The sequence below is a fragment of the Malus sylvestris genome, chromosome 16, assembly GCF_916048215.2.
Source record: "Malus sylvestris chromosome 16, drMalSylv7.2, whole genome shotgun sequence".
Lineage (NCBI taxonomy): Eukaryota > Viridiplantae > Streptophyta > Magnoliopsida > Rosales > Rosaceae > Malus > Malus sylvestris.
Genome location: NC_062275.1, coordinates 7,902,365 through 7,929,444, shown reverse-complemented (window position 1 = coordinate 7,929,444; position 27,080 = coordinate 7,902,365). Strand labels below are relative to the sequence as shown.

Sequence of the window (27,080 nt, the reverse complement as noted above, 5' to 3'; positions counted from 1 at the left end):
TGATACTCCAATTTTGATCTAAATACGGTTCAACTCCAATAACTCGATTACAAATGAATCAAATTTTTTTTTTAATAAATTTTTTGTAGAGAAGTATTAGGCGAGATTAGCTCTTCGTCAACAGTCTTGTCGAGGCACCAACCGTCCTCCAAAGAATCAAAGGAGAAAGGATTGTTGCACCTAGGTTTTCTACGTCCCCCTCAATTGGATTTTATAAATCTACATTGGTTAATCTCTCATTGATACATAATTGTCCTCAACTAACATTAAACATAAAATTAACCATAGCAAGTGGCTCAGTGGTAAGGGCGCGCACTACAGCTCCAATAAACAAAAAAATGTGAGAGGGCCCGAGTTTGATGCTTCGAACTGATGAGTTTGCTTGATTGTGGCACGGGTACGGAGAAATTTCCTATAGCCTTTCCAAGTCTGATATTGATGAATAACCGTGCCTTGTCACCAGTTGTCCCCCTTACAAAAAAAAATTGAAAAAAACCCCCAAAAATAAAATTTTTAATATAAAAGAGCCCCCAAAATTTTGAAATTAAAAAGAACCCCAAAATCATTTGATTAATGTGAACGAGAGGGAAAAAGACTGAGAGCGCACACCGCTGCGCCTGCTCGCTCTTTAAATCTAGTGAGAGAAAAAGCGGGGACAAAGAAACCAAAAGCAGGCACAGGCAAAACGTCGAACAGCTGAGCTACACCACTCTCTCTCTCTACATTCAACAGCGAGTGAGATCAGCCGCAGCGGCGACAATGTTCGGAGCTCAATCTTCGTCGTCCCCCTTCGGGACGCCGTCGTCGACCCCAGCGTTCGGCACGCCGTCGTCGACCCCAGCGTTCGGGACTCCGTCGTCGACCCCGGCATTCGGTACGCCATCTTCGACCCCATCGTTCTTTACTCCTTCGACCCCGGCCTTTGGAACTCCGTCGACGTCTGCATTTTCCGCCGGTGGCTTCGGCGGCTCCTTATTCAGCACTCCGTTCTCTTCTCAAACTCAGCAGCAACAGCAACAGCAGCAAACGCCGTCGTTTCAGCAGCCTCAGTCTGCTGGCGGCTTTGGGTTTCAGGCTCCGTTCTCTACGCCGCAGCAGCCGACGCCCTTCCCTAATTCTCAATTGACGACTCAGATGGCTCCTGTCGCTCCTCTCCCTTTCTCTCTCGCCGATCGCGATATTCAAGTAAGCATTTCCTTTTTTCTTTTCTTTTAATTGATGATTCAGTGCCAAAACCGTAACCTAACCCCAGCTTTCACTTTTCGTTTTGATTTGACGGATTTTGGTTTTCTCTGCTAGGCAATTGTTGATGCTTACAAGGACGAGCCTGGAAACCCTAAATATGCTTTTAAGGTTCTTTTCTAATTTTTGTTGCATTAATTTTGTTAGATTTTCGAATGCATTGGCTTCACGCCCTTGATATCTGTACCTGTCTGTTTGGTTCCTGAGAAAATGGCAGTAAGGTTGTGAATTTTGAAGGTGCTGAATCGATTAAGTTCATGTTTGATTTAAACCCCTAATTTATTATCTTCCTCTGCTTTTGAGAAACCTAGTTTCGGAGATTCGTGTGAGAAATGAATGACTGTCTTGATTTTTGCAGCATTTGCTGTTTAGCGTAACTGATCCGCAGTTCAGGGTGAAGCCTGCTGGTGTATCGGATGTGAGTTTATTGTTCCCTTTTTATTTCCTAGTGGGATTATCTGGCTTTTTTTTTTTTTTCTTTTTTCTGGCTAAGTTTGGAGAATAGTTTGCATTGCCAGATAATGTGGGCAGAGGCTATGGCGAAGCTTGAAGGTCTGGAAAGTACTGATAGGGAACGCCTGTGGCCTCAGCTTGTTCAGGGTTTTAAAGATCTCTCTCAACGACTGAAGGTAATTGTTGTTAGTTTGAAGCATAGAGATATTGTTTAGAGCATTTTGTGTGTTATTGCTACTTGGAAATAGTACATTTAAGTAATATTTTGAGTCTTTTTGTTGTTAAAACTTAAAATTCACTGGTTGGTGTTCGTGAATGCCAATTTTGGATTAAGATGTTACCGTCCAGGGATATTTATGAGTTCTGAGATGGCAGTTACTGACTGAGACTTGGTAAACTATTCTGTAAAATTGTCGGTTACCCACTAGAGTTGCTGTCCCATGTCTATGGTTGGATCACTGCTATTATGCAAGTATTAAACTAATATGGGGTTTGAGTAGAAAAAAATTGCAAGAACCAGTTGGTGACACCAACGTATATATTTGGAGAAATTCGTTATCATGTACTAATGTCTGATGTTGTCAAACTGAATTGATGCAGCTCCAAGATGAAGTCCTTCTTTCAGATGCTGAGAGATTGCAAATGACCCAAAGCAACGTCAAGATGGTACCTTTTATTGTTCAAATGTGCATCTACTATTACCACATAATTTGAAAATGGGTCTCACATCTTTTACCATTTGCAGCTTCAAAGGCATTTTCAAGCTGACACTCTTCCTTGGATCGAAAGAATGAGACAAAAAGAACAAGGTCTTCAAAGGCGCCTTTTGAGGGTGGGTACACTTTCTCCAATATATTAAAAAAACTGTGAATAACAAGTAAGATGGGTTTCATCAGTACCTTGTAATTTTCTAGTCTACCTTAAGCTAAAAGCTTCACATAGTAATGAAGTAAAATAAGGTTCAGACCTCATTGTCCTTTATTGACCAAGTTGTTTTTGAAGTTGGCTTAGAATAAAATACCGTCATTGCAATCTGGCCCTGTGACTTACAGTGCTTAACCAACATCTAGAGGGCCGGATTTATGATTGTTGTTTGCTTGGAGAGTTTAAATCATGTTTGTGCAGGTAGCTTATGCATTTTGTATTTTGCCAAGTGTTTTTAACATCTTTGTTCTCTTTTGTTATTCCAAAAGGTGATGAGAATACTGGAGGCACTAGAGGGCAAGGGTTTCCGACTGCCTTTAATGAAAGGTGAAGCAGAGTTGGCTGAGAAGTTAGCTGCAGTTACAAGACAGGTACGTTATTATTATGCCCCTTATCCCTCTTATGTGCATCCTACTCTTTGTCTGTCATTGGGTGAAGATACTAACAAGCAGATGGATTTCCAGCTGAAAGGATCAGGAGCTGAGCTTTCTAGGAGGGTGCAAAACCTATTAACCATATCCCGTGTCCAAGAGAATTCTATTGGTGGCAGTGGTTTAGGTTATCTTCCAGGATCAACCAAAATACATGAACAGAGTCTTGCTGCTATGCAAGAGGTAAGAGCAGACTAGTTTGAAACACTTGCTTTATATAATAACATCAGAATTGGTTAAATGAGTGTACTTTTTATGTGGAGCAGGTGTTACAGCAGCAGACGGAAGCCGTTGCGAGACTCGGCAATGTTTTGAAGCGAGATATTAGGGATATGGAGATTATAATGGCCGAGGATATGGAAACAACACAGAACGGGAGCTAAGACGGGAAAATGAAACAAATTGTTGGTTTGTTAATTGTAATATTTTGATTTAAATTTTCGCGTTTGATTCAGCATCGATAACCCCTGAATCATTAACAGAGGTCGAGTTAAACTATGCAAATCAATTCAGCTGGCCACCAGAGATGAGATTCAGTGTTATACTTGCAGCATCATTTGCAATGAACATTAACTCTTATTTTCCAAAGTTTCAATGGTCGTTGCAAGAAGGAGATGCACTTGTAATTTGCGAGAAACCGGGATTACCCAATTTCCTTTTTCTTTTCTGTAATACTATAAGGGTGTGTTTGTTTGGCTTCACTAACCTTCACTAGACTAAAAGTTAGTGTAGTGTTGTGTTTGTTAATCACAAGGACTAACTTTAGTGGGACTAGGTGGGACTCGTCCCGACTATCGATCTCGCTAGAGGGTCTCAAATAGTCCCCCCAAAATGAAGCGGACTGCTAAGACCGCTCTTTGCTTCGTCTACTTTGTCTACTCGCGTCGCGTTCTCTTCCTACTGGACGACCTTGCCGTCAAATCCTCCCACTCTCTCCCCGCATGGATCTTCCCTTGCTATATCTCTGTGCACCGCCAACCCAAACCACCACCTGAATCCCAAAATCTATTTACCACCACCGATGGGTCGGGCTCGATCCGTGGACCAATTAGAAAGGAGAAAGTTTACTTGATATTACGATCGGCTGAGGGCTGGGGTTGACGACCGAAGGCTAGGTTTGAAAGTTGAGGTTCGAAGACAGAGGTTTGAAGGCAAAAACGGATTGCAAAGATCTGCTAGAGAAATTGGATCAATTTGGGTTTTTCCAAGCACTACTCTCTTTTGATCTTTGGGATCCAAGCAGTGAACTTGTCATCTGGGATTTTAACAATTTGTCTAGTTTAAAAGATCTGCTGGAAAATTGGATTGTTTGGGTTTATTTTTAATTGGGTTCAATTGGGTTTTCTGGATTTGAATAATTGGTGATATAGATCGGTTCTTTTGTTTTGGTCATTTTTTGTTTTACATTTATTCTTCGAATTTATGTTGTTCTTACATTGAAGATAAAGATTTGGAAATGTTGATTGTGCTGTTCTTCAATGGATATTTTACAAGTTGTTTGGTTGTTGAGAAAACTGATGAAGAATCGTAATTTTATTTGCCATAGATTGTGGGTTATGGATGCATGTTTGATTCCAACTGTGGTTGCAATGTCTGAAAATTAGTTGAGTTTCTTTTGACGTTGAGAGCTCAAAAGCCCCCCGTTTCTTTCGAACATTGATAACTATTTCATTATCCTTATTTTTAGTCCGACACTGCACCAAACGTTTCACTAAGCTAGTCTAGCTTAGTCTAGTCTAAGCCAGTCCAGCTTAGTCCCTGCAGCTAGTCCAGTCCGAAACAGTCCGGTACAACAAACACACCCTAAGGGTGTGTTTGTTACACCTTAGAATAGACTAGCAGGGATTGGCTTAACTAGGACTATAGTCCCGTGTTTGACATGGTCTTGGATTAGAGTTAATGGTACTCGCCTCGACTACGAGGCGCCCCGCATTTCACTAAACCTCAATATCTAGTCCCACCGTTTCACTTGGTATTAAGCAGGACTAACAAAGAAACGAATCAACGACCTCAGCCCACCTTTTCTCCGCATGCGTCTCTCTCTCTCGTCACAAATCCATGTGATGCAGCCATTCCTCTGCAGCCCCCAAAATTGATTCCCACCACTCTTGCGGCGCATCCTTTCCTCCGCCGGTGGGAAACGGCGGTTACAACGCCATTTTTTTTCTTCTGGGAAGCGTTGTTGATGGTGCTGGGTGTGTGGCAGCTTAAAAAACTGGGTATTTCTGGGTCTCTCTCTTTCGGGTTTGGTTATTTCTGGGTCGATTGAGTCTTCGAAAATCTGTTGTCGCAGACTAGTGAGTTGCTGCGGTAGGGAAGCAATTGAATCGCTTTAATAGATAAACAATTGAATTGGGATAGAACATCTGGGTATTTCTTTATTGTTGGTGTTGGAGAGTTGCTGCGATAGGAAATTAAAAAAAATTGATGGCAATTGAATTGGTAGACGAAGCATCTGGGTCCTTCTTGGATAGAGAATATAGAAGCAATTTAATTAGGTTTTTTTAAATTTAAAATAACTACAAAATAAAATTTTATAATATAAAATTTAATATTTTTTCATGTCTGGCTTATTAATCCGGCGCCATACCAAACACTTCATTATTTTTAGTCCTGCTTAGTCTAAGCCAAGCCAGTCCAGCTTAGTCCCTGAAGCTAGTGCAGTCCGAGATAGTCTGGTGCTCTTGCTGGTGGACCCCACCGACAATTATTCGTTTATACAATAGAATCTACGAAGTTTAGGGACGGCCTTGAGGGTAGCTGAAAGAGGTGGTTGTGTATTATGGTAAGAGGGGGTTTGTTTGATTAGAGTCTCTTATCTCAATCTCATCCGTTAAAAGATACAAACTCCAACTTCGCCTTCTGAATTAATTTGATTTTCACGTACAACACAACTATTTACTTAGCACCAATTGGTAAATTAGTATCATACAATTTTGAAAAAAAATTATTTGAAAATTTCACCCACCAATGCCCATGAACGTTAAATCAATTGAAATTTTAATTTTATGAAATTTAAAACAATCATATATCAGCCAAATTGTAAGAAACATAAGTAAAAAAAGAAAGAATAAAGGAGAGTATAAATGTATTTGCAAGTGTAAGGAGAGTGATAGAATTTTGCTCACATGAGATACTACTTTTTTTTGTGGGAGCTATGGTTTTTTGGAACTAGATGTAGCCCAATTTTATGCTGCCAAGAAAGGAAGTTGCTAGCTCCTAGTGGATTTAGTCTCATTTTTTCGGTTCATTGAGGATGAAATTTTTCATTAAGACTTAAACTGTAGTAGGTTCATGAAGACTAAAGCCCCTGTTAGGGTTTGATGATTGCGATGTTCATAGCCATGGCGGAGATCGGGCTAACTCTAGTCGAATGAATAGCAATGGAGGGAATAAAAAACAACGTGGTAAGGGAAAGATCGGAGGCAAAAAGGATACGAGAGGAGGAGAACTTACATGCAACGACAAAGCAACGGAGGAAAGCGATCGACCGAATTGTATCGCCGGCCCCATGGGCAGTCATCCAATGGCTCCTCCATTATCAGGAAGGATGGTGCCTTGGCATCCTTGTTACCAACAGCAACAGCGACACATGACGGCGACGGAGTACGAACGACACGAGGCACATCGGGGTTATTAAGTGTACTCGCCGTCGCCGGTAATGATGAATCAACAGAGAGCAGCAAATATGAAAAATATGTTCCCACCACCTTGCGGTCCTTGCGGGTGCGTTTGGTACGCAGATGGGACGGGACGGGACGGGACGGAACGAAGCGTAATTTTTGAAAAAGACATGGGGTATATTTGTCTTAAAATGGTAAAACATTGTGTTCCACAGACGTGGAACAAACCCATTCCAGGGGGGAGGTGGGACGCAAAAACACCTAAAATCTGTCCCGTGGAACAGCCCGTTCCACCAATTTTTGGCGCACCAAACGCGGGACGGAACGCCTCGTCCCGTCCCGTCCCACGTACCAAACGCACCCTGCATGCACGCATGGCCGCATCATCCGCCCATGAACAAGGGATAACCAACCTCAATCGGTCAACTAAAATTCTTATTATCTCGATTCTCAATCGTGTTATTGTTTTTAGTTTTCTGTTTTGGTGTACGAAGAACTTCGAGTGTTTATGGAACCCAAAGACATTTTTTCCAAAAAAAGCTTTTTCAATCATTTTAAAATGATCATTAAATTCAGCAATGGGTAGATTACATTCCTTGGTCTCACGTCACACTACAAATATATCATTTTTAGTGTTTGACACTTTGAGACTGCTGCTGAAAAATCTGAACCGGCTAAAAGTGTTTTCTAACAACCAAAATCGCTTCTAAGGCTCTATTGTATCAGTACTAGTAATAACGCTATCGGTATACTATTCTCTTCAGGCTAGATTACACCAAATTTTGCTCATTCTGGCATTTTCGACGTTGTGCTATAAACGGAGCCTTGCCCCCTTGTACATTTCAGAATCCAACCACCAATTTTTGTTCTTACGCTGTGCGCTCTAGCTAGAGTAAGCTTCCGCCATGATTAACAACACGAGAGATGTCCAGCCATTGAATACGCGTGCGCCCTTTCCCTTGCCGTTCTTCTGATCATATTGTTCCCAGAAGAACCCGCTTTTGTGATAATTTTTCACCACGTTTCTGCAACAGTGGAAACGCGTTTAAATCCAGTGAATATAGCAGGTTAAGCACAAAAAATAAATAGGGCATTACAATTTACATGGGTAGAAAATGTCTCACAATACCTAATCAAATTGCCTCTTAAGTCATCATAGATAGTTCTCGCTTTTTCTCTGTACGGTCCATCCACTGCAACGATTCAAACCATAAGACAGTTATACATGAAGAAACAAAACTTTGTTTTACATTGCAGGAGGCGTTAAGCTGCTTACCTCGAGAGTAATGATAGAGCGACGAAAGAATCATGTAATTCATGTTCATCCATATTGGACCCCTCCAGTAAGGCGCATCATGCTCTGTGTTGTATTTCATGTACAAGGAACTGTCACGTAAAAGATCAAAGATTTAGTGCTCCCGAATTAACATGGTCTTCAGAAGTCCGAGAAAATTAACTCAACCAAGAGACCAATACGGTTAACATATCTGTACTTGATCACCTTGTTTTGGCAAGAGAGCGGAGTCCAAAATCTGTCCATAAGATACTCCGATTTGATATAATGTCTAGCTGTTTTACCAATACCTTTGAATCCTATAATCAAACATGAAAAAAGCGGTCTGAATGGTAACATGACAATAATACTAGATAATTGGAAAAATATTCAACCAGATGAAAAAAACTTACAGCCGGTATAATCCTTCCAATGAAGGGGAATAGACTAACAGGGCCAATGTGAGGAACCAGTCTCAGCTTGGGGCTTTCCAATACCTCCCGTACAAGCTCTCGAGTTGCATAATTGTGTCCTGTCATCGTTTCTTTCCAAACTAAACGAACCTAGTATGATCAAACCAATGCCCAATTTTAGCATGCAACTATTGTTACCGAAAAGCAAAAACGCTATCCAATTGTAGACATTCACAACCAAGAAGAAAAAAGGAATTATATTTACTACATGCAAGTAGCATACCTTTTCCGTATGATTTCCGAAATCAAGATATGTTCCATATGCATCGTCATAGTGCATCTGTTCATCATCAGGAGCATATAAGATATAAATTTAAATACAATGAACTGAAAGTCTAAAATAGTAATTCACCATGAAGATGTGGTTGTCGGAAATTATAATCCCCAAACAAATGCCAAAAAACAAAATGATGGCGTGGAAATATGCCACAATTAACTATAGACACAATAATGACAAACTAACCTGATTCAGTACTTCAAAATCCGATAGTAACTTAACCGTAGCACTGTATTCCTGCATACTTTTGTTCTATGTTAAGTATTTGATAAATCCAAGTAGAGTCTCCAGATGCATTTGTTTCCCTTACATACCTTCGCAGACTTATTTTCCTTCTCAAACAGTTCCGCAATGGAATGCAAGCAATCTGCTGCAAGTAGCATCCAGCATCTAAGATCTACGTGACGCTCATCCTCGCTAGGATGGGAAGCACGTGGATAATCATCCAATCCGGAAGTCAGCGTCTGGAGATGCCATAATAAAATCTCGGATTATTAGCAGTGTCTTTAAACAGGAAGTTTTACTTAATTTGATCCAAACCTGAGCAACTCAGGTATATGATGACAAAAATAATACCACTCTTGCAAAGTTAAAACAGAAGGAGAGACTGTTTTTTGTTTAAAATCAAGTTTTTAACAGAGTCCGAAATTCCAAAACAGAACCTTCGGGTTGAGTTCCCTATTTGTTATGTTGTCTCTCCCATGCCAATAGTAGCTGCCCACTTCCTTCCCTGTGTTCATCGAATCATACTCCAAATAAATAAAAGATTTCAAGAGTCAAAAACGAAAGTTGACTTTAGCAAGTTTGTAAGACAAACACGTGGCCACAGCCACACACTCCACCACACGCATACAAGCACAAGCACAAGTGTGCATGCATATACACATTTCAGACTCATGGTGTTTGATTCCATTTCCCAGAATCGTGACTTATCAAAGATGTGCCCTTGGGTAAACATATCACTCAGTAAAACAACAGACCATACACATGCATAATGGCCCTTGTCCTCCTATAAAGAAACACCCGTGGCAGAGACTTAAGATTGACAAACCCTTATATACCTGACTGGGTAGTGTTGAACCATTGAAACCATGCTTCTAGACGAACAAAAGCTCGTTCTACGAATGAAGATATTGCATCACTTTCAGCAGCAGTAAACTTGTTTTTCTTTAAGCCGTGAACTAGGTCTGGAAGAAGCAAACTTTCAGACCACATCATAAATAATCTATACATCAAACCACCTAAATCTTCAGGTAAACAATATACATTTTGAGGGATATGGAAAGAAACTAGGAAGTCAAAAGTTCAAACATATGTCTCACAACATAATGTTCTTGAACAACTAAAGTTAAAATTTTTGGGGGTTACGGTATGGACAACAAAATAGTCTTTCCAATTTTGCATGGACAGAAAGGTTTAATAGAAGGAAAAGAAAAAAATTCAGTTACCACGCAACGCCAAAAGCAGAGCTGGTGGATTTCCATTTGTTGGAAGCTGAGTAACAAAATCACTTGGGACTTTACTGCAGGTACACCAGAAAAAAAGCTTACATTCTACTTACACTGACAAAATCTAAGCTGACATATACACATATTTGGACAAGGTCACAAGAATCTTACCTTAGAGCTTCAACTCCTAAAATTTGCTCACGTGGAATCCATCCATCAATATTCATCAGATCTAACCAGTGTCCTATGATGTCCAAGGAAATATGTGTATCCCAACGCCTGCTCAACATTAAGGATACATATATGAAAGAGTATCCATTTTCGAGGAAGTAGGCATCTACACTGACATAAGGTACTTAACTTTATATTTTTAAAATTTTTCAGGAAATTACAAGGCGGCAGCTTAACTGAGACAAATTGGAGTAACATGCATATTGAAAAACACAACTCACCAGATCAAAAGTTGATGAAAACCTTCATCCCACAAAAATCCCCTTGGAAAAAACGGTCGACTTGGAACAGCTGTGTAAAGCTCAGCAGGCCAATATAAGATAGAATTATCATGACTTCCCGGCTGCAAGAGGAAATGGCCAGCTGTATGATTTTGTCAGATGTCCACAATGATTTGATTACCAGGCATAATAAATAATTTGGTCACTTTCAATTAACTATTCTGTCAGAAAATAGTTACTGTGATGAAAACTCACTGATATCATATTCTAAAAATGTTGTGAACATCATGGCTTTTCATTCCAGCACTAGCTCATATTTGGAAGCAAAAGAGGTGGATTTCACTAACACTGAGTTAAGCAGGAACCATTAGCATGTGTGATCATGCAATTAGTCATGTGATGCTTTTTTTCCTAAATTATGGAAATAAAGAGGGAAACTGGAAAATGAAGTCTTTTTCTTTAAGAAACAAAATTGTGAAAACAGAGGAAAAGTAAAAAGTTTTAAAAGGAAGACCAGTAGCACAATAGAGGTAACCAATAACTTACTAACATATCCCCAGAGACGCCAATTTTTGACTGGCCAAAGAAGTAGCCAATGCCACCCAACAAGTTTGCTATAGCAGCCTTACCAGCAACAATAGATTCAGAATCAACCTGAAAGCATAGTAACAATGAGTTTAGAAGTCTTTTGTTGCATGATTATATTTAAGCACATTATGTGAAACTTCAATTCTCATGATGTACATAACTATCTCAGTTTTGTTAAATTTTTTAATGTCGGTGTTTGTAACTGCATATGTAGAACATCAGCCTCAACTGTCCTACTGAAATGCAAGACATGCCCACTAATGCCATAAAGGTTTTTCCTTGTGTGGCCAAAAGACAGTAAAGACTCCCAAACTCCTATAGAGACAACATAAAATTGAAAAAGGCGGACAAACTCATCAGATTAAGCTACCAGGATGGACTGGCTTATTCTTTTTCACCATGTCATCCAAAATCACGAGTATATCAATGAACAACACTCAATGTTTCATGTCATCGTGTGACTACATATTAATATTTCACTTTCAACATGACATTCAAATAGCAGACACAGTTCAATAGTTTGTAACAACATACACTGTCCTAGGAAACTGATTTCCAAAGTACCTTGTCAACCAGATTAAAGCTCTTCTCAAATTTTGTGTCAAATTCTCTTTGCTTCTCCTTCAGTTGATTGGTCAGTGAGGTACCTTGATTATAGAGTAACTAACTAAAAGTTAAGGGCAATATAACATTAACTTGGAAGTCAATCATGAAATCATGAAATGCACACAGAGATATTAAAGAATAGCAGAAAGCAAGATACTAATTTCTGGTTCTTCACAAAGCCGAAATTTGAAGGAACAGCATTAAGACTTGGACGAATAACATTGGGATCAACATTTGAGTTCATGATTGTGAAACATCAATTATTCAGTCCTCATGACCCCTTAATGGAAGCCTGACACAGAGCTCGATTTATTTAATGATTCTCACATTTTCAAGTCTCTTAGATGCTTTCGTGTACTCAGCGGAACTGGAACCCTCTTGTGCTTCTATCATTGTTACTTATCATGATTATATGGAAGACGAACCTGTAAGGCTGCTGACACGTTCTTCTACTCTTGAACTTTCCAAACGAGTTCCAGATATGAATGCAACATCTGTCCTGAAAGGAGCCCTAGCAGAAATCTGCATAATAATGAGAAACCACAGGACATGGTAGATGAGAAAGAAAAATCAAGAGTGAAAAATAATGATTAATGATTAGTTAGACTAAAAAAGTATTACTCTTTACCACCATGTACCTGAAAAACTAGAATATTTGGAGAGTCAACATATGTATCAGGTAGCTGCAGTCGACCAAACTTCCTTACCTAGAAACATGGAAGCGAATCCAGGCATTCAAGGCAAGAATTGTAGATATTAAAAAGCTGATTTATATTTCTGGATATATAATAAAATGTGTCATGAAACTCTGATATACTTGTAGTCCAAGAGTCTCCTGAACAAGATCTGATAAGTTGTGAATATGAGGCGTCTTAAAACCAGCATAATGAACTTCCAAATCGTCCTGAAAAGGAAACACAGAGAAGTAATGGATCAGTATTGGAGCCTTCAACAATATACAGCAATTGAAAAATGAGTAAGAACGCAGATTAGGTGGAACCAGTGACGGACAAGCCATAACTTTGGGGTGTCTGTGACCTAATGATGGGGGTAAGTTAGGATGGGGTGGGCTGGGCGGGTTTGTTGGGTAAATTATTAGAGGGTTTTCCATTTTTTCCCCTCATGTTCTAAAGATTTTCCTACTTTGTCCAATTTGTTCCTAATTTTCACGTTGGCTCTAGTCTAGCACATGTGAACCTATCTTTGCTGTCCCTGGCCGGAACTGACATTGATTTGTCCAAGAGACATGAGGTGAAATTTATCATAAATACTCCAGCTGTAAGAAAGGATATGAATTTTTATCCACAAATTTAACCAGATTATTAATTATTTTTAGCTATTAACACGAATACCACAAAGAGCAGGACACTCTAGCAGTATTCAATGGATCCTATCTTAATGAGGTAGACCAAGAAGACGTTCAGGGAAATATATTTCCTCATCATAATTCATATGACTTTGTCCTTCAAAATAAAAGATATACTTTTTTTATCTCAGTCTCTTCATAACATTACCAGTGATTTTAAATGTAGCTGCCAATTTCCAATGTCCATCCGTGAACCAGATGCAAGGAGAGGGTTCTCATGACTGTCCAAGGTATCTCCACCTAAATTTAGAGTATTTCCATCTTCATCGGCCAAATAGAAAAAGAGATGTGCACTTCTTGAAGCTTCCTCATTCCCTCTAGATCTGGAAGCATGATGAAAAGAGTCAATAGAAGATTCATGTATAAAGAATGCCTGGTCAATTCCATCTATTGTTAGAAACAAAAATGCCACAACCGTGCCCCCACCTAGGAAGGGTCCCAACGCCCAACAGAGAAATTAAAAAAAAACCTCTACGCATTTTGCTTCATTACATCAGCATACTGGTAAGTATAATCCTCACACCGTCCAATCAATCATAAATTCACCTCATTTATGCCTATACCCTGTCCATTTAATAAAGCAAACATTCCAGAATTAAGCCAGGCTATTTACTTGTGGTTCTGCACATCAATTTGAACTGCCCAATCTCCGCCATAGCCACTGTCTTCACCCTTGGATTTCAAGAAACTTGTTCCCAAGTTCAAGTCCTGGTCAACAATGACTTGATGTCCAAAACTACGCCCATCATGTTGTGCCCAACCATATTTACTCAGATCATCAGAATCTTGGCAAACATGCCGCATGAAATACCTCCCATCCTTTATACCAATCCACATTAACCCGGCTATCAAAGACCGGGGAGTCCTGCAAGGTGCAACAGCTATAATTACCACCACATCATTCGCAAAGTCTAAAATACATAAAAGAAAATGCAATGCATCCGTCAACATAGTGAAATGCGATAAAGTGCAAGATCGTGGACATCAAGAAACAAATGTTGATCAACAATTTGATCAAGTGCCTAGTTTTAGTGACAAGAGGAACAAAACTTACTACCAAAACATAAATTTATGCTCAAAATTCCTGACACAACCTACGATATCAACTAAATGAACATGAATTCTAAACAAACAATTCAAGAAAAGAAATTTATGATCGGCAATGCAAAAGGCATACCTAGCCCGGATTCCGAGATAAACGTTCGGGCGATATGTTCCCCAATACAAGCTCTCCTTGTGCTCACCTTGAAACTGCCACAACCGGTAAAATGCACAATCAACTTACAGAATTCACACATTACATAGTCTGATAGTCAACGAAGAAAAATCGAGTACCTGAGGGAGGTCCATGAGCTTTGGAGCCGGGAAGGGCGTGACGACCCTCGGCGTCTGAGCTTGTTCGGCATGGGTCATGAGGTTGATGATCAAATACAAGACGGCGAAGAAGGCGATCGCGCTGAGCCCTAGCAGGACTTTGAGATCGACGTTGAAAGTTCCGATTGAAGTTTGATTTCTGCCTCTGCCTCTGCCTCTGCTACCTCTCTGCGGCCGAAAATTGGGAGTTGGGCGGAGAGGAACGGCGTCTCCGTCAATGCCGTCTCTGGAGGAGCTGACTCTGCTCCGAGAGCTTCTTCCAGTTCCGGCCATTTTAGACTTTTAGTATCCGTTATCTGTTTCAACTTTCAAGTCGAGGGAAGTGTTAAAAATTGGGGGTGTTGTAATTGGAAATTAATGGGCCCAACTTCTTGGCCCACTAATTTGGGGCCAAAACTCCAAGGGACTTTGAAAACTCGGCCCACAAAATTTCATGCGTATGTTAAAAATACGAAGGTGGCAAAACCCTTTTAGGCGAGGAAGATCGGGATGGCTTGGAAGGTCAAGCTGATGTCGTAGGATTGGAGGAGTGTAGCCCAATTTTTTTATTTCTAACTTGTTTTTTTCACGTATGTGGACAAAATTTGACTGTCATATCAGAAAAAATATAAGTAATGTATATGTCACATCATCACTTAATGCTCAAATTAATATTTTCACTAACGGATATATAAAATTGAAATAAAATAATAAAATATGTATGAGATTGAAATGTTTTGAAGATGTTTATAAGGTTGCAATTGACCACAAACCTGAGAGGTAAAATGTAATCGATGAACCATATTGATACTTATCGTGCAAGAAAAGCTTCGAATCTCTGGATTCTCTCGTTATAACTATTCACACTTCTTCGTCCTCACCCACAAACCCCATACTAAAGTAACTTATACCATACAGATCGAACTTGGAAGTAGGAAAAGAAATTCAAACAAGCTAAGATTTCAATCTGAACGAGTTTATGCTCGACAAGCATAGCTGCATTTCCTTTCTTCTGTGTCTCGTCCTGCTTAGGGGCTTTTGGACATCTCATCTATCGGAACCAAAGCTTGATATGTTATAACCCATCAGGGTCAAGTTCTTTACCATGTGGTTGTATTTTGCGGACCAGTACGCAGCTGCTGAAGCAGCCTTCTCTGTCACGCTCTGGACTTCAGGGTAGTGGTCCATCCACAACTTTGAAGATTGGTTTAAGAGATGCTGCTTATATTCGGTAGCTGCAGAACGAATAACCGTGCGTGTGTCCCCAGTTTGAGCATCCTTTACTAATCTTTGGGTCTGTTCCCATTTTTTCTGGATGAAACTGCGAGCTTGGCTCATAACCTGCTTAGCGAAACTGGGAGGAGCATGCTTATTGAACTTGGTGACTTGATCTACCTGTGTTAAAAAATAAAAACCTCACTTAGTTCTACAGCTTTTGAATACTATGAAAAAAATCTTACGAGATAGAGATCTATCAAGAACCCCAATGGATAATTTTGACAGGTCTATTCGTAATGATTATATAGTGCATTTCTAATCCCACTTTGTAGTCTATTTCTTCCTCAATCCTTCGGAATTTTAAAGTCCCTCGCACAAACATAGCTTAAGTTTTCACCATGTTATCCAAAATATCAAAATGATTATAGAACAGTAATTCTGTAACTATTGTACTTCCAATGAAAATACATTCGACCAGTTGCATTATACTACGAAGATGATTTCTGAAATACCTTGTTAGACAGATTAAAGCTCTTCTCAAATTTTGTGTCGAATTCTCTTTGTTTTGCCATCAGTTGACTGGTCAGTGAGGGACCTACATATTACAGAGAAACGAAAAATAAGTTTTAAGGAGGCCATGGATGATGTCCCAATTGGGAGTCACTCCCATGAAATCGGGGAAATCAAACACAAGAAAAGCAGAAAGTAGGATTGCAATTTGTGGTACTCGAAAAAACCCAAAATTGATGGTAAGGTTATCAATGATTTCTGATTGTGAATCAGCTGTTTCTGATTCAGTCCTAAAGATCCCTTATGGAAAGAGTATAAATTCTTTTATTTGTTTGAAATAATTTTCTCTTCCACATTTATGAGTGTCTCTTGTATACTTTCGTATACTCCTTGGAACCCCTGTGCGCTTCTATCACCGTTATCAAGATCAAATGGAAGAGGAACCTGTGAGGCCGCTGACACGTTGTTCTACTCTTGAACTTTCCAAATCAGTTCCGGATATGTATGCAAAATCAGTCTTGAACGGTATCCTTGCAGAAATCTGCATAAGAAATGGGAAACCACAGGAGGTAGATGAAAACTAAGATGTTTACCCACATAACCAATACTCAACAGGGTTTACCACCATGATTACATACCTGAAAAATTAGAATATTTGGAGAATCATCGGCTATGTCAGGTAGCTGCACTCGACCAAACTTCCTTACCTAGAAACATGGCAGTGAAACTCTGAGCGGTCAAGGCAGGTAATACGATAAATATTTACGCTGAAAGTTCTTCCTAGATATATAACAAAATAATGGCATGAAAATGTCACATACCTGTGGTCCAATATATTCCTGGACAAGATCAGATAAATTGTGAATACGAGGCATCTTAAGACCAAAATAATGAACTTCCAAATCATCCTGGACAGAAAACACAGAGGAAGTATGCCACATATCAGTGCTGAAGGCCTTAACAACACACATCAACTTAAAAATGATTAAGGACATGGATCATGGAACTGACGGTGAAATTGGGCATACAGATGATACATACAAGATGAAATTTTTTTCATAAACACTGGACAGTGAGAGAGAGCATTTGGTTTTGTCCAGAAAACTGACAAATTGGTCAGATTATTTGTTAGTGTTAGCTATAACCTTAAAGTAATTAGTACAGAGACCATGGTATGGGAGTCCACTTTTATGTCATGGAGGTAGACCAAGTGTACTTGGTGGTTCATGGAAACAGATATTTCCTAGTTTCCACCGTTATATGACATTTTCAATAAATAAATAAATAAAAACATTTGAACACTACAATGACGATTCCTTCCTAACGTTACCAATGATTTTAAATGTAGCTGCCAACTTCCAACATCTGTACGTAAACCAGATGCAAGGAAATAATTCTTATGAACGCCCAATGTATCTCCACCTAAAGCTAGAGCATTTCCATCTTCATCAGCCAAATAAAAAAAAAGATCCGCATTTGTCCGAAATTCCTCATTCCCCTTAGGCCTGTGATTGACGCATGATGGAAAGTGTCAATATAAGATTCATGAATAGTGAGTGACTAAAGCAAATGTTACCAAACAAAGTAACTTGTGGCTGTTTACTTTCGGCTTTGCTGCACATCAACTCGAACTGCCCAATCTCCTCCATAGCCGCTGTCTTCCCCCTTAGATTGGAAGAAACTTGTAGCCAAGTTCATGTCATGGTCAACAATGACTTGATGTCCCAAGTTTTGGTCATTACGATGCTTCCAACTATATATGCTCAGCTCATCAGAATCTTGGCAAACATGGCGCAACAAATATCGCCCGTCCTTCATACCAATCCACATTAATCCGGCAATCAAAGATCGACGCGTCCTGCCAGGGACAACAGCTTATAATGACCACCACCACCACCACCATATAGTCATTTGCCACCCACAAAGTCAAATTTAACAGAACAGCCTAGTTCTAGTATACTTGGAGTAACACAATTACTTCCAACTTCAACTTATATGCTCAAATTCGCTGCTGAAATACGCAACGAATTGCTGCGACAAAGACAAACCTGGCACGGATTCCGAGATAAACGCGAGGGCGATATGTTCCCCAATACAAGCTCTCCTTGCTATTCTCCTCATCACCTTCAAAAAACTGCCACACCACCCCAAAATGCAATCTCAGTCTCAATTCCTGACCTCTCAATAAACACACGCAACAATCGAAAACAAAAATTCGAATCGCACAATACCTGAGGGTGAGGGGATTCCATGAGCTTTGAGGAAGCAGTGATGGGCGTAAAAACCCTAGGACCTGGAAAACGGTTTAAGAGGTCGAGGATCAAAAGCATGGCGACGAAGAAGGCGAACACGCCAAGCCCTAGCGTGCGTTTGACACTGACGGAGTTGAAAGCTCCGACTGAGGTGTGGTGGTTTCTGGTTTTGGAATCTCTGCGCGGTGGCATCAATTTGGGAGGCTGTGCCTGACGGAGATCAACGCCGTCGAAGTCATCGTCGTCCTTGGCATGATCTCTGTGGGATTTCGCTCTGCTTCGAGCAATTCTTTCACTTCCTGACATTTTACTTTGCTTGACTCAAAGACTCAAAAGTCTGATTGCCTAAGTGTAAGAATTCGGTGTCAGTATGATTGAGTCCGACTACGTATTTGGGAAGCCAATGCTCAAATACCACGGGAATTTCAAAAGGTTTCGCTCCAATTTTTTACGGGACAAGGATTGTCTGCCGTGATGTTCTTCTATGCCCTCTTATTTTGTGCGGTCACGGTTAAGGCACGTCAATATTTTATATTTTTATTGTTTTTTGTCTTATTATCTTATTAAAAAATTAATATAAAATATTGACGTGTCTTAACCGTGACCGCACAAAATAAGAGGGCATGGAAAGGCACGACAACTAGGAGGGCAGACAATCCTTATCCTTTTTTACGTACCACCACTAAGCCACGTGTCCTATTATATCATTATTTTATTTTATTATTATGACCTTCTAAAGCTAATTGGGCCAGGTTTCTTTGACATTGTTGTGTTTTAAAAAAATGGAATCTTAACGAAACATTATTGGTACTGTTCACTTTTAACGTTAAAAATATTTTAATTTTAAAAAGTCATTTCTAGTGTTATTCACTTACAATATATTTTTATCCTTTTGGTTAAAACTCAAAGTTTTCAAATTCTTTTCATTAGTTTTCTTTTTATAAAATATTGCTTCTATTGTGCTAGAATAATAAATTGCTGTAAAATAAAGTTGTTGAGTATTTATTAAAAAAAATTCTGTAAAGTGCTTTTAACCAAAAAAAAACAATGTGAATGTTTGGTAAATTTTTATATAAATTGATATGAATATGTTAAATGATTAAGAAGGATTGGTATTTAATGTAATATAATAATTGTCAAAGATAATAATGTAGGAGCAAAGATTGTAATATTAAAAAATGTGGGGATATACTTTCCATTGAAAATTTCATTAAATGGACACTGATTACTACTGTAAGTGACAACAGTTTTTTTTTAAAATAATTTTTTTTTTTGTTTTACAAAACAATTTGATGCTCCATATTTTTTAATAAGTTTTTTTTTAAAGCACCACAATCTCAAACAAACTCTTAAAATATCGACATATGTGGAAATATCGATGCAAATATGGAAGCATCGATATGAAAATATCGACGGAAATTATGGTCAAGTCTCTTTAATAGTGTTGTTTCACTTCACATCACATTATTACTAGTCTACTATGAGACTTAGCTCACTTCCTCACCCTTTAGTGTAGATAATATCGTTTATTCAAATCATGCTTATTTTTATTGGTTACACATCACATAATTTGTAAATTTGTTTAAAAAATTGTTCTACCTAACATTATTCTCTTCTAAATCGAGAAGCCGCACAATATCCTAATGTGGTTTATACTTATTTGATTTATATCGGATTGTTTTAATCCGCTCACATGTACATTGATATACACCGAACTATTACATAGCTAAAAGGATAATGCTAGAGACACCATGTTTTGGCTACTGCCCGCTCACATGACTTGGACTTGATCACATCACATCTCACTTTCTTTTCATGAATCCAAAACTGGAGATGTTCTACCTGATCCCGAACATGATGTACCCCTAAAATTGAGGGCTTTATAGATCAGAAGTGGTCACATATTCGTCTTCTTTATGCACCACAAGATTCCTGAAACATGTTCGAAGTCAGGAATCGTCAGGAGGAGGGACGAAATTTATAAGGGTAAAATATCTCAAAAATGTAGACAACCAAATCTGAGTAGACAATATTAACGTCATTCATAATTTATCAATACAAACCAAGGTTATAAAAGACGTTAGACACTAGCCGGACGGCGGGCTGGGACCTAGCCTAGGCTTAGGCAAATTTACGTAAATTTATTATCTATCATATAAATAAATACCTTTTGCACTTAATAAATGTACTATATTCTATAAATAAACATTGAACAATACTTATGTTATTTAAAAAAAAAGGGATAACAAAATGTTTACATGTTATTTGGGAGTTTTTTTTTTATTAACGAACGATTTTATTTAGGTGTGTTACACATCCCTTGATAATTTCTGTCTGTTGATCTTTTTCAATTCATATGATCTAACGGGTGAAAATTAAAAAAGTGTGTGAGAAGTAAAATGGGGTGTGTGTATATCACACCCCTATTATTTATCTTAAAGATGAATGAGCTAAACTTCACATTGAGCTAGTTACAGTAAAGTGGTTCATATTCTCCATTGACGATAATCAAATCTAAGACCTTTTACTTATAAATAAAAAAAAATCACTAAATTATAGTACTAAGTAGCTTGCTATTTGGGAGTTTTAGGTAAATATTTTTATATGGAATACAATTGAGAAAGAGGAAGATGGTGGAATAGAGAAAATGATGAGGATATTAAAACGTTAAAAAAAAAAAGATAATACAAACAAAAAGTCGGCAAAAAAGAAGATGGTGGAGTTAAAACCGAAATGTGGCGGGCCCAAATTAAAGAGGAAAAGAGGGGATACGAGTGATGACTTGTTCCTGCTTGAATAATTTATTTTTTCTTTAACTCAATAACATAATGACGTCGTCCCATTAAAGAAAGGATTTTTTAATTTTTTTTATCAGGACCAAAACGATATCTTTTTTGCCCAGAGGTTTTTTTTTTTTTAAATGAGGTGTTTTGATATAAGCGCATCAGTTTTGAAATTCTTAGATTTAACATCCATAGCTTTTAGACTTTTGATCAAACATTCTAATCTAATTTTTAATAACAAAAATTACATATATTTGGTTTACCAATCAAATGACAAATTAATATCACCTAAATCCTAAAATCTAGGAGATATATTATCCCATAATTCATTTCAAACAACACTTTTCATTACTCAAATAAAAAATATCATTAAAATTCTAAAAATACAACTAACATCATATTAAACATAACGTACCAATTATGGACATGATACATGAATGCACATATGTATTAAACATAACATACCAATAACTTGATATATAATTAGTACATTATATATATAATCTTAGTTTGGATACGTATTAATATTTTGGTACATTACATATTACTAATTTTGGTACATTATGTGATTCTTGTTTTAGTATGTACCATGGTATTGGTACAATGTGTTAACCTAACTTTGGTACGTACAATCTAGTGGTACGTTATGACCCTTAAAAAAGAGAGAATTTTTCATATTAAAACTTTGTACTGAAAATTAATTATATCAAATTATTAACAATTAATTAATGGGATAATGACTCAATCAAAATTTTCAAACTTATTTTCTTTCCACGAATTTAGGAATTTTAGATCTGATCAGTTTCAATATAAATAACTGTTATTTTCATTTTTTTTTGTTTTCTTTAAAATTTACTTAAAATGATGAGTTGAAAATTAAAAAATGACATGGATAAAGATGGAAGCACCTTAATCAAAATACAAAGTGTTTTAATAAAAAGTTGAAAACCCACAAATGTTTAATTAATAAGATGCAGAATTGGAGCGCTTTTATCTAATTTTGCCAAAAAATATTGAATTAGCTTTGTTGTTGCGCAGCAGAACCAGACACCGGACAGCAGCAGCAGTGGCGAACCAGTCGGGTTTTCCAGCGAGGGGAGAGGCTGAACCAGATCTCCAGTCTTATTTTCCGGCGAGATGAGGGGCTTCACCTCAACACATACCTTGTTAAAACCAGGTGTAATGGCAAAGAGCTTGACAGGAACAAAAGCACGACAACTTCAATATGCAGGGAGAATCTTTCTTATTGAATTAGAAAACAATCATGGCTATTAAATAGCCTCGAAAACAAACTGAATGGGAAATAACAACCACGACTTTACAGCCCTAGAATCGTGGAGAAAGACTAAGTCCAAAACAGAAGATAACATGTCCCTTAAGACTAGAGATTATTATGCATGGCTTCAAACCACTACGACCTAGAAACAAGGAAAACCTAACCCTATCAGCTAGGAGATCTTAACAACTTTAACATCCTCCATTCAACTGAATTATATCAGCATTCAGTTTACCCCTGGACATTCGCAGATACCCATGAGATCACGCATCTTCACGAACACTTCGAGCCTTAGTGGTTTTGTCAGGATATCTGCAATTTGCTCCTGAGTTGAACAGTGCACTAATTTAACAACTTCATCTTTGACGAGATTTCGAAGAAAATGAAATCGTACGTCAATATGTTTGCTCCGACCATGCATGACTGGATTCTTTGACAATTTAATTGCTGAAACATTATCGCAATGAATCACCGTTGGTTTGTATTGACCGTGATTAAGCTGCTCCAAGATTCTTCTTAACCACACAACTTGACAAGCACTAGATGCTGCAGCGATGAATTCAGCCTCGGTAGTTGAAAGAGTGACTACTGGTTGTTTCTTTGAAGACCAAGAAACTGATCTTGAACTTAGAGTAAAAACATAACCAGATGTGCTCTTTCTATCATTCTGATCACCAGCATAATCGCTATCTGTGTAGCCAACGAGTTCTTCAATTCCTCCCTTTTTGTAGAACACTCCAAAACTGATTGTACCCTTCACATACCGTAGTACCTTTTTCGCTGTTTGCAGATGTGTTTCTGTAGATCGTTCCATATATCTGCTGACCAAACTCACGACAAACATTAGATCAGGACGAGCGGCAGTCAAATACATGAGGCTTTCTACTATTTGTTTGTAGAATGTCTCATCAACTCTTACTCCATTTTTATCCCTAGTTAATTTAGAACCAGGAACAATCGGATTGTGCACCGGATTGCACTGATCCATACTGAACCTCTCCAGAACCTCCTGAGCATACTTCCGTTGATTGATAAAGATACCATCCTTTCTTTGCAAAACTTCAATCCCAAGGAAATACCTCATCTTTCCAAGATCAGTCATGTCAAATTCATCCATCATGGATTTTTTAAAGCTTTCAAACATGGTCTCATCATTACCAGTGAATATAAGATCATCAACATAAAGGCACACAACAAAAAATTTACCTCTACCGCCCCTTTTAATGAACAAGGTGTGCTCATAAGGACACTTCTCAAAGCCTTCCCGACCAAAGTAAGTTTCTATTCGACTGTACCAAGCTCGAAAGGCTTGTTTGAGCCCATACAGCGTCTTCTTGAGTCGATATACCTTAGCTTCCTGTCCCTGTTATTCATAGCCCGGTGGTTGATCCACGAATACTTCCTCATCTATCTTTCCATACAGAAATGCAGATTTAACGTCTAGTTGGTAGATGTTCCAGCTCTTGCATGCAGTAAGTGAGATAACTGCTCGAATGGTATCCAAACGAGCTACTGGTGCAAACACCTCGGCATAATCCACTCCATACTTTTGACTATTCCCTTTCGCAACAAGTCGAGCCTTATATTTGTCCACTTCACCTTTTTCATTGAGCTTCGTTTTAAAAACCCATTTGACTCCGATCATTTTTACTCCAGGTGGAAGTTCAACAAGTTCCCATGTGTTATTCTTTATGATAGCCTTGATCTCTACATCCATGGCATATCTCCATTTGTCACTTTTTACTGCTTCCTCGTACGTCAAGGGATCATTGTCAGAAAATAGGGCTAGATGAGTCATATCGCCGTGTTCTTCATCAGATAGGCCCTGACCACTTACATAATCTTGCATCCACGTTGGTGGTCTTCAACTTCGTGTAGCATGAAAAGTGTTCCCATCAATTGAAGACTCTCCTTCTTCGAATGAGTCACCTTGAACTGACCCCATGTTTTCTTGTTCATCACTTTCTTCACCAAGACTTTCATTTGTACCTTGTTCTTTTTCTTCATCCCACTCCAGATCCGCCAAGATAGTTTCCTTGTGACTGTCATCCCAATTCCACCTTTGGTCTTCTTCAAACACCACTTATCGACTTACAATTATTTTTTTGGCAACGGGATCAAATAATCTATAGGCTTTAGATTCTTCACTTACTCCAAGTAGTATACATTTCAGACTTTTGGCATCAAGCTTGACTCTCTTGCTATCACATATATGGACCTGAGAGATGCATCCAAAAACCCTAAAGTGACTTACTGAAGGCTTGTGACCACTCCAGGCTTCTTCGGGAGTCTTGCTTCTTACGGCAAGTGTTAAACTTCTATTCAAAACTTGCACTGTCCAGTTTACTGTCTCAGGCCAGAATTTCTTTGGAATTTGTTTCTCTTACAGCATGTTGCGCACCATATTCATGATAGTGCGATTCTTTCTCTCCGCGCCCCCGTTCTGTTGAGGTGTATATGCAGCTGTTAATTGCCTTTGAATACCATTCTCATCACATAAGTGAGTGAATTCTTGTGAAGTAAACTCCCATCCACGATCAGTTCGAAGATTCCTTACGAATGTACCAATTTCTTTCTCGACCCTAGCTTTGTAGGACTTAAAGCTTGCAAATGCTTCTGATTTTTCAACCAAGAAATAAACCCAAGTTTTTTCTGCTAAAGTCATCGATAAAGGTTATGAGATACTTTTTTTGCTGTTCGATATTGGATTTATCGGCCCGCATATGTCTGCATGCACAAGCTGAAGCACTCCGGATGCCCTCCATACGCTTTCCTTTGGAAAAGGATCGCGATGTTGTTTTCCAATCAAGCAATCTTCACAAACATTCAAGGGAGCCTTCAACTGAGGCAGTCCATGCACCATATTCTTCTATTGAATCACCTTGAGACCAGTCCAACTAAGATGACCATAATGACGATGCCAGAATTGAGTTTGATTTGCAGTTATAGTGGAGAAACAGCTTTCCTCCTTTGATGGACGTCGACCAATGACGGCGAACATTCTATTACATGTCATCTCGGTCTCCATTAGTAAACCTCTTTCAGGATGGTAGATCTTGCATTTTTTTGTGTTGCATGACGACCGCAAGACCCTTTTCTTGAAACTGTCCGATGCTTAGTAGGTTGTTCTTCAACTCGGGTACAAAGAACACTTTAGTAATCGCCTGCACGATCCCATTCATCTCCATGCGAATGTTGCCCTTTCCTAGCACAGTAGGACTCGTATCATTACCCAGCTTCACTGTTTCTCTTAAGTTATTGTCAAACATTGAAAACAACTCTCTTTTCCCACACATGTGATTGCTACATCCCGAGTTAAGAAACCACAGGTAATCTCTTCCAGCATCAGTGTCGTCTACATACGCCATTAAAAGCATCTCTTCACTAGTCTCGACAAAGTTGGCCTTTGTAGCTCTTGCTCTTTTGGGACATTCCCACTGAAAATTGCCTAACTCATGACAATTGTAACATTCTAGGGTAGATTTATCAAACTTACCCCTTCCTCTCCTTCTTCCTCGGTACGAACTTTTTCCACCACTTCTTCCTCCTTGCTGAGGGCTGTGAGTGATCTGAAAGGCTTGTTCTTCCATAGTGTGGCGGCTGATCCATTGTTCATGCACCAAAAGACTACTTTGAAGCTCATCTATGGATAGGATATCCAAATCATTCGATTCCTCGATCGAACATACCACATAGTCGTACTTAGAAGTCATGGATCATAGGATCTTCTCAATAATCACCACATTTTCCATCCTTTCGCCATGAATTCTCATCTTATTGGCTGTGGTGAGAGTTCTCCCAAAGTAGTCATTCACCGATTCCCCTTCTTTCATGTGTAGCATTTCAAACTCTTTGCGAAGAGCTTGAAGTTGAGCACACTTGACTCGTGTTGTCCCTTGATATTTCTGCTTCAAGGAATCCCAAATATCCTTCGCTATATCCTTTTTCTGTATGGTCTCCAAAATGGAGCTATCAATGGCTTGGAGCAGATAGTTCTTGGCCTTCATATCCTTCAACTTTTGGTCCTCAATCACATTATTCTGTCCCTCAGTGAGATCCGTCCCTTCTGCTACTGCAGAGATCCCAATTTCTATCAAATTCCAATATTCCTTTGAACGCAAAAAGTTCTCCATAAGCATACTCTAGTGATCGTAATGGCCATCAAACCGTGGGATAGCCGGCTGCACAAAGCTACTCTCGCTTGTCATGTTACTCCTTCTTGCTGATTGTTATGGTACAAACTGTTGGTCAGGCTCCGTGATGGGGCTCTGATACCAGATGTTAAAACCATGTGTAATGGCAAAGAGCTTGACAAGAACAAAAGCATGACAACTTCAATATGCAGGGAGAATCTTTCTTATTGAATTAGAAAACAATCATCGCTATTAAATAGCCTTGAAAACAAATTGAATGGGAAATAACAACCACGACTTTACAGCCCTAGAATCGTGGAGAAAGACTAAGTCCAAAACAGAAGATAACATGTCCCTTAAGACTAGGGATTATTATGCATGGCTTCAAACCACTACGAC

General features: G+C 38.7%; 4 protein-coding genes across 4 annotated transcripts; 1 reads left to right on the top strand and 3 right to left on the bottom strand.

Annotated features, from left to right (window-relative positions):
* The first annotated feature begins 584 nt into the window (after positions 1-584).
* LOC126607594 (nuclear pore complex protein NUP54-like) lies at positions 585-3,638 on the top strand. The gene is made up of 9 exons (XM_050275252.1): positions 585-1,185; positions 1,300-1,353; positions 1,601-1,660; positions 1,761-1,871; positions 2,296-2,361; positions 2,441-2,527; positions 2,889-2,990; positions 3,084-3,233; positions 3,317-3,638. Exons 1-9 carry the CDS (start codon positions 760-762, stop codon positions 3,431-3,433), a joined length of 1,173 nt encoding a protein of 390 aa, XP_050131209.1. The 5' UTR covers positions 585-759; the 3' UTR covers positions 3,434-3,638.
* Positions 3,639-7,214: 3,576 nt separating this feature from the next.
* LOC126608145 (mannosyl-oligosaccharide glucosidase GCS1-like) lies at positions 7,215-14,860 on the bottom strand. Its single transcript, XM_050275947.1, has 22 exons — positions 14,492-14,860; positions 14,334-14,407; positions 13,770-14,021; positions 13,305-13,479; positions 12,608-12,694; positions 12,429-12,497; positions 12,216-12,312; positions 11,749-11,831; positions 11,143-11,250; positions 10,597-10,718; positions 10,316-10,423; positions 10,145-10,218; positions 9,758-9,883; positions 9,359-9,426; positions 9,011-9,160; positions 8,883-8,933; positions 8,643-8,699; positions 8,360-8,509; positions 8,175-8,266; positions 7,950-8,059; positions 7,803-7,866; positions 7,215-7,698 (listed from the first exon to the last, which is right to left on the bottom strand). The coding sequence occupies exons 1-22, from the start codon at positions 14,801-14,803 to the stop codon at positions 7,557-7,559; spliced, it is 2,571 nt and encodes an 856-aa protein (XP_050131904.1). The 5' UTR covers positions 14,804-14,860; the 3' UTR covers positions 7,215-7,556.
* A 352-nt stretch (positions 14,861-15,212) lies between these two features.
* LOC126608146 (mannosyl-oligosaccharide glucosidase GCS1-like) lies at positions 15,213-18,919 on the bottom strand. Its single transcript, XM_050275948.1, has 9 exons — positions 18,469-18,919; positions 18,286-18,371; positions 17,841-18,095; positions 17,568-17,742; positions 17,059-17,145; positions 16,876-16,944; positions 16,682-16,778; positions 16,240-16,322; positions 15,213-15,904 (listed from the first exon to the last, which is right to left on the bottom strand). The coding sequence occupies exons 1-9, from the start codon at positions 18,793-18,795 to the stop codon at positions 15,557-15,559; spliced, it is 1,527 nt and encodes a 508-aa protein (XP_050131905.1). The 5' UTR covers positions 18,796-18,919; the 3' UTR covers positions 15,213-15,556.
* Positions 18,920-25,473: 6,554 nt separating this feature from the next.
* Positions 25,474-26,998, bottom strand: LOC126607375 (uncharacterized). Its single transcript, XM_050274931.1, has one exon. It carries the CDS (start codon positions 26,685-26,687, stop codon positions 26,265-26,267), a length of 423 nt encoding a protein of 140 aa, XP_050130888.1. The 5' UTR covers positions 26,688-26,998; the 3' UTR covers positions 25,474-26,264.
* Positions 26,999-27,080: the final 82 nt, after the last annotated feature.

Excerpts from the sequence above, each read along its gene's own strand:
- LOC126607375 (XM_050274931.1), bottom strand. The coding sequence starts at position 26,687 with ATGCTTATGGAGAACTTTTTGCGTTCAAAGGAATATTGGAATTTGATA.
- LOC126608145 (XM_050275947.1), bottom strand. The coding sequence starts at position 14,803 with ATGGCCGGAACTGGAAGAAGCTCTCGGAGCAGAGTCAGCTCCTCCAGA. Across the intron at positions 12,695-13,304 it reads AGCTACATTTAAAATCACTG|GACGATTTGGAAGTTCATTA; the intron begins GTAATGTTATGA and ends TTTCCTTTTCAG. Across the intron at positions 10,719-11,142 it reads GCGTCTCTGGGGATATGTTA|CCGGGAAGTCATGATAATTC; the intron begins GTAAGTTATTGG and ends TTCCTCTTGCAG.
- LOC126607594 (XM_050275252.1), top strand. The coding sequence starts at position 760 with ATGTTCGGAGCTCAATCTTCGTCGTCCCCCTTCGGGACGCCGTCGTCG. Across the intron at positions 1,186-1,299 it reads TCGCCGATCGCGATATTCAA|GCAATTGTTGATGCTTACAA; the intron begins GTAAGCATTTCC and ends TTTCTCTGCTAG. Across the intron at positions 1,872-2,295 it reads ATCTCTCTCAACGACTGAAG|CTCCAAGATGAAGTCCTTCT; the intron begins GTAATTGTTGTT and ends GAATTGATGCAG.
- LOC126608146 (XM_050275948.1), bottom strand. The coding sequence starts at position 18,795 with ATGTCAGGAAGTGAAAGAATTGCTCGAAGCAGAGCGAAATCCCACAGA. Across the intron at positions 18,372-18,468 it reads TGGAATCCCCTCACCCTCAG|TTTTTTGAAGGTGATGAGGA; the intron begins GTATTGTGCGAT and ends GTGGTGTGGCAG. Across the intron at positions 17,743-17,840 it reads GATGTGCAGCAAAGCCGAAA|GCCTAAGGGGAATGAGGAAT; the intron begins GTAAACAGCCAC and ends CGTCAATCACAG.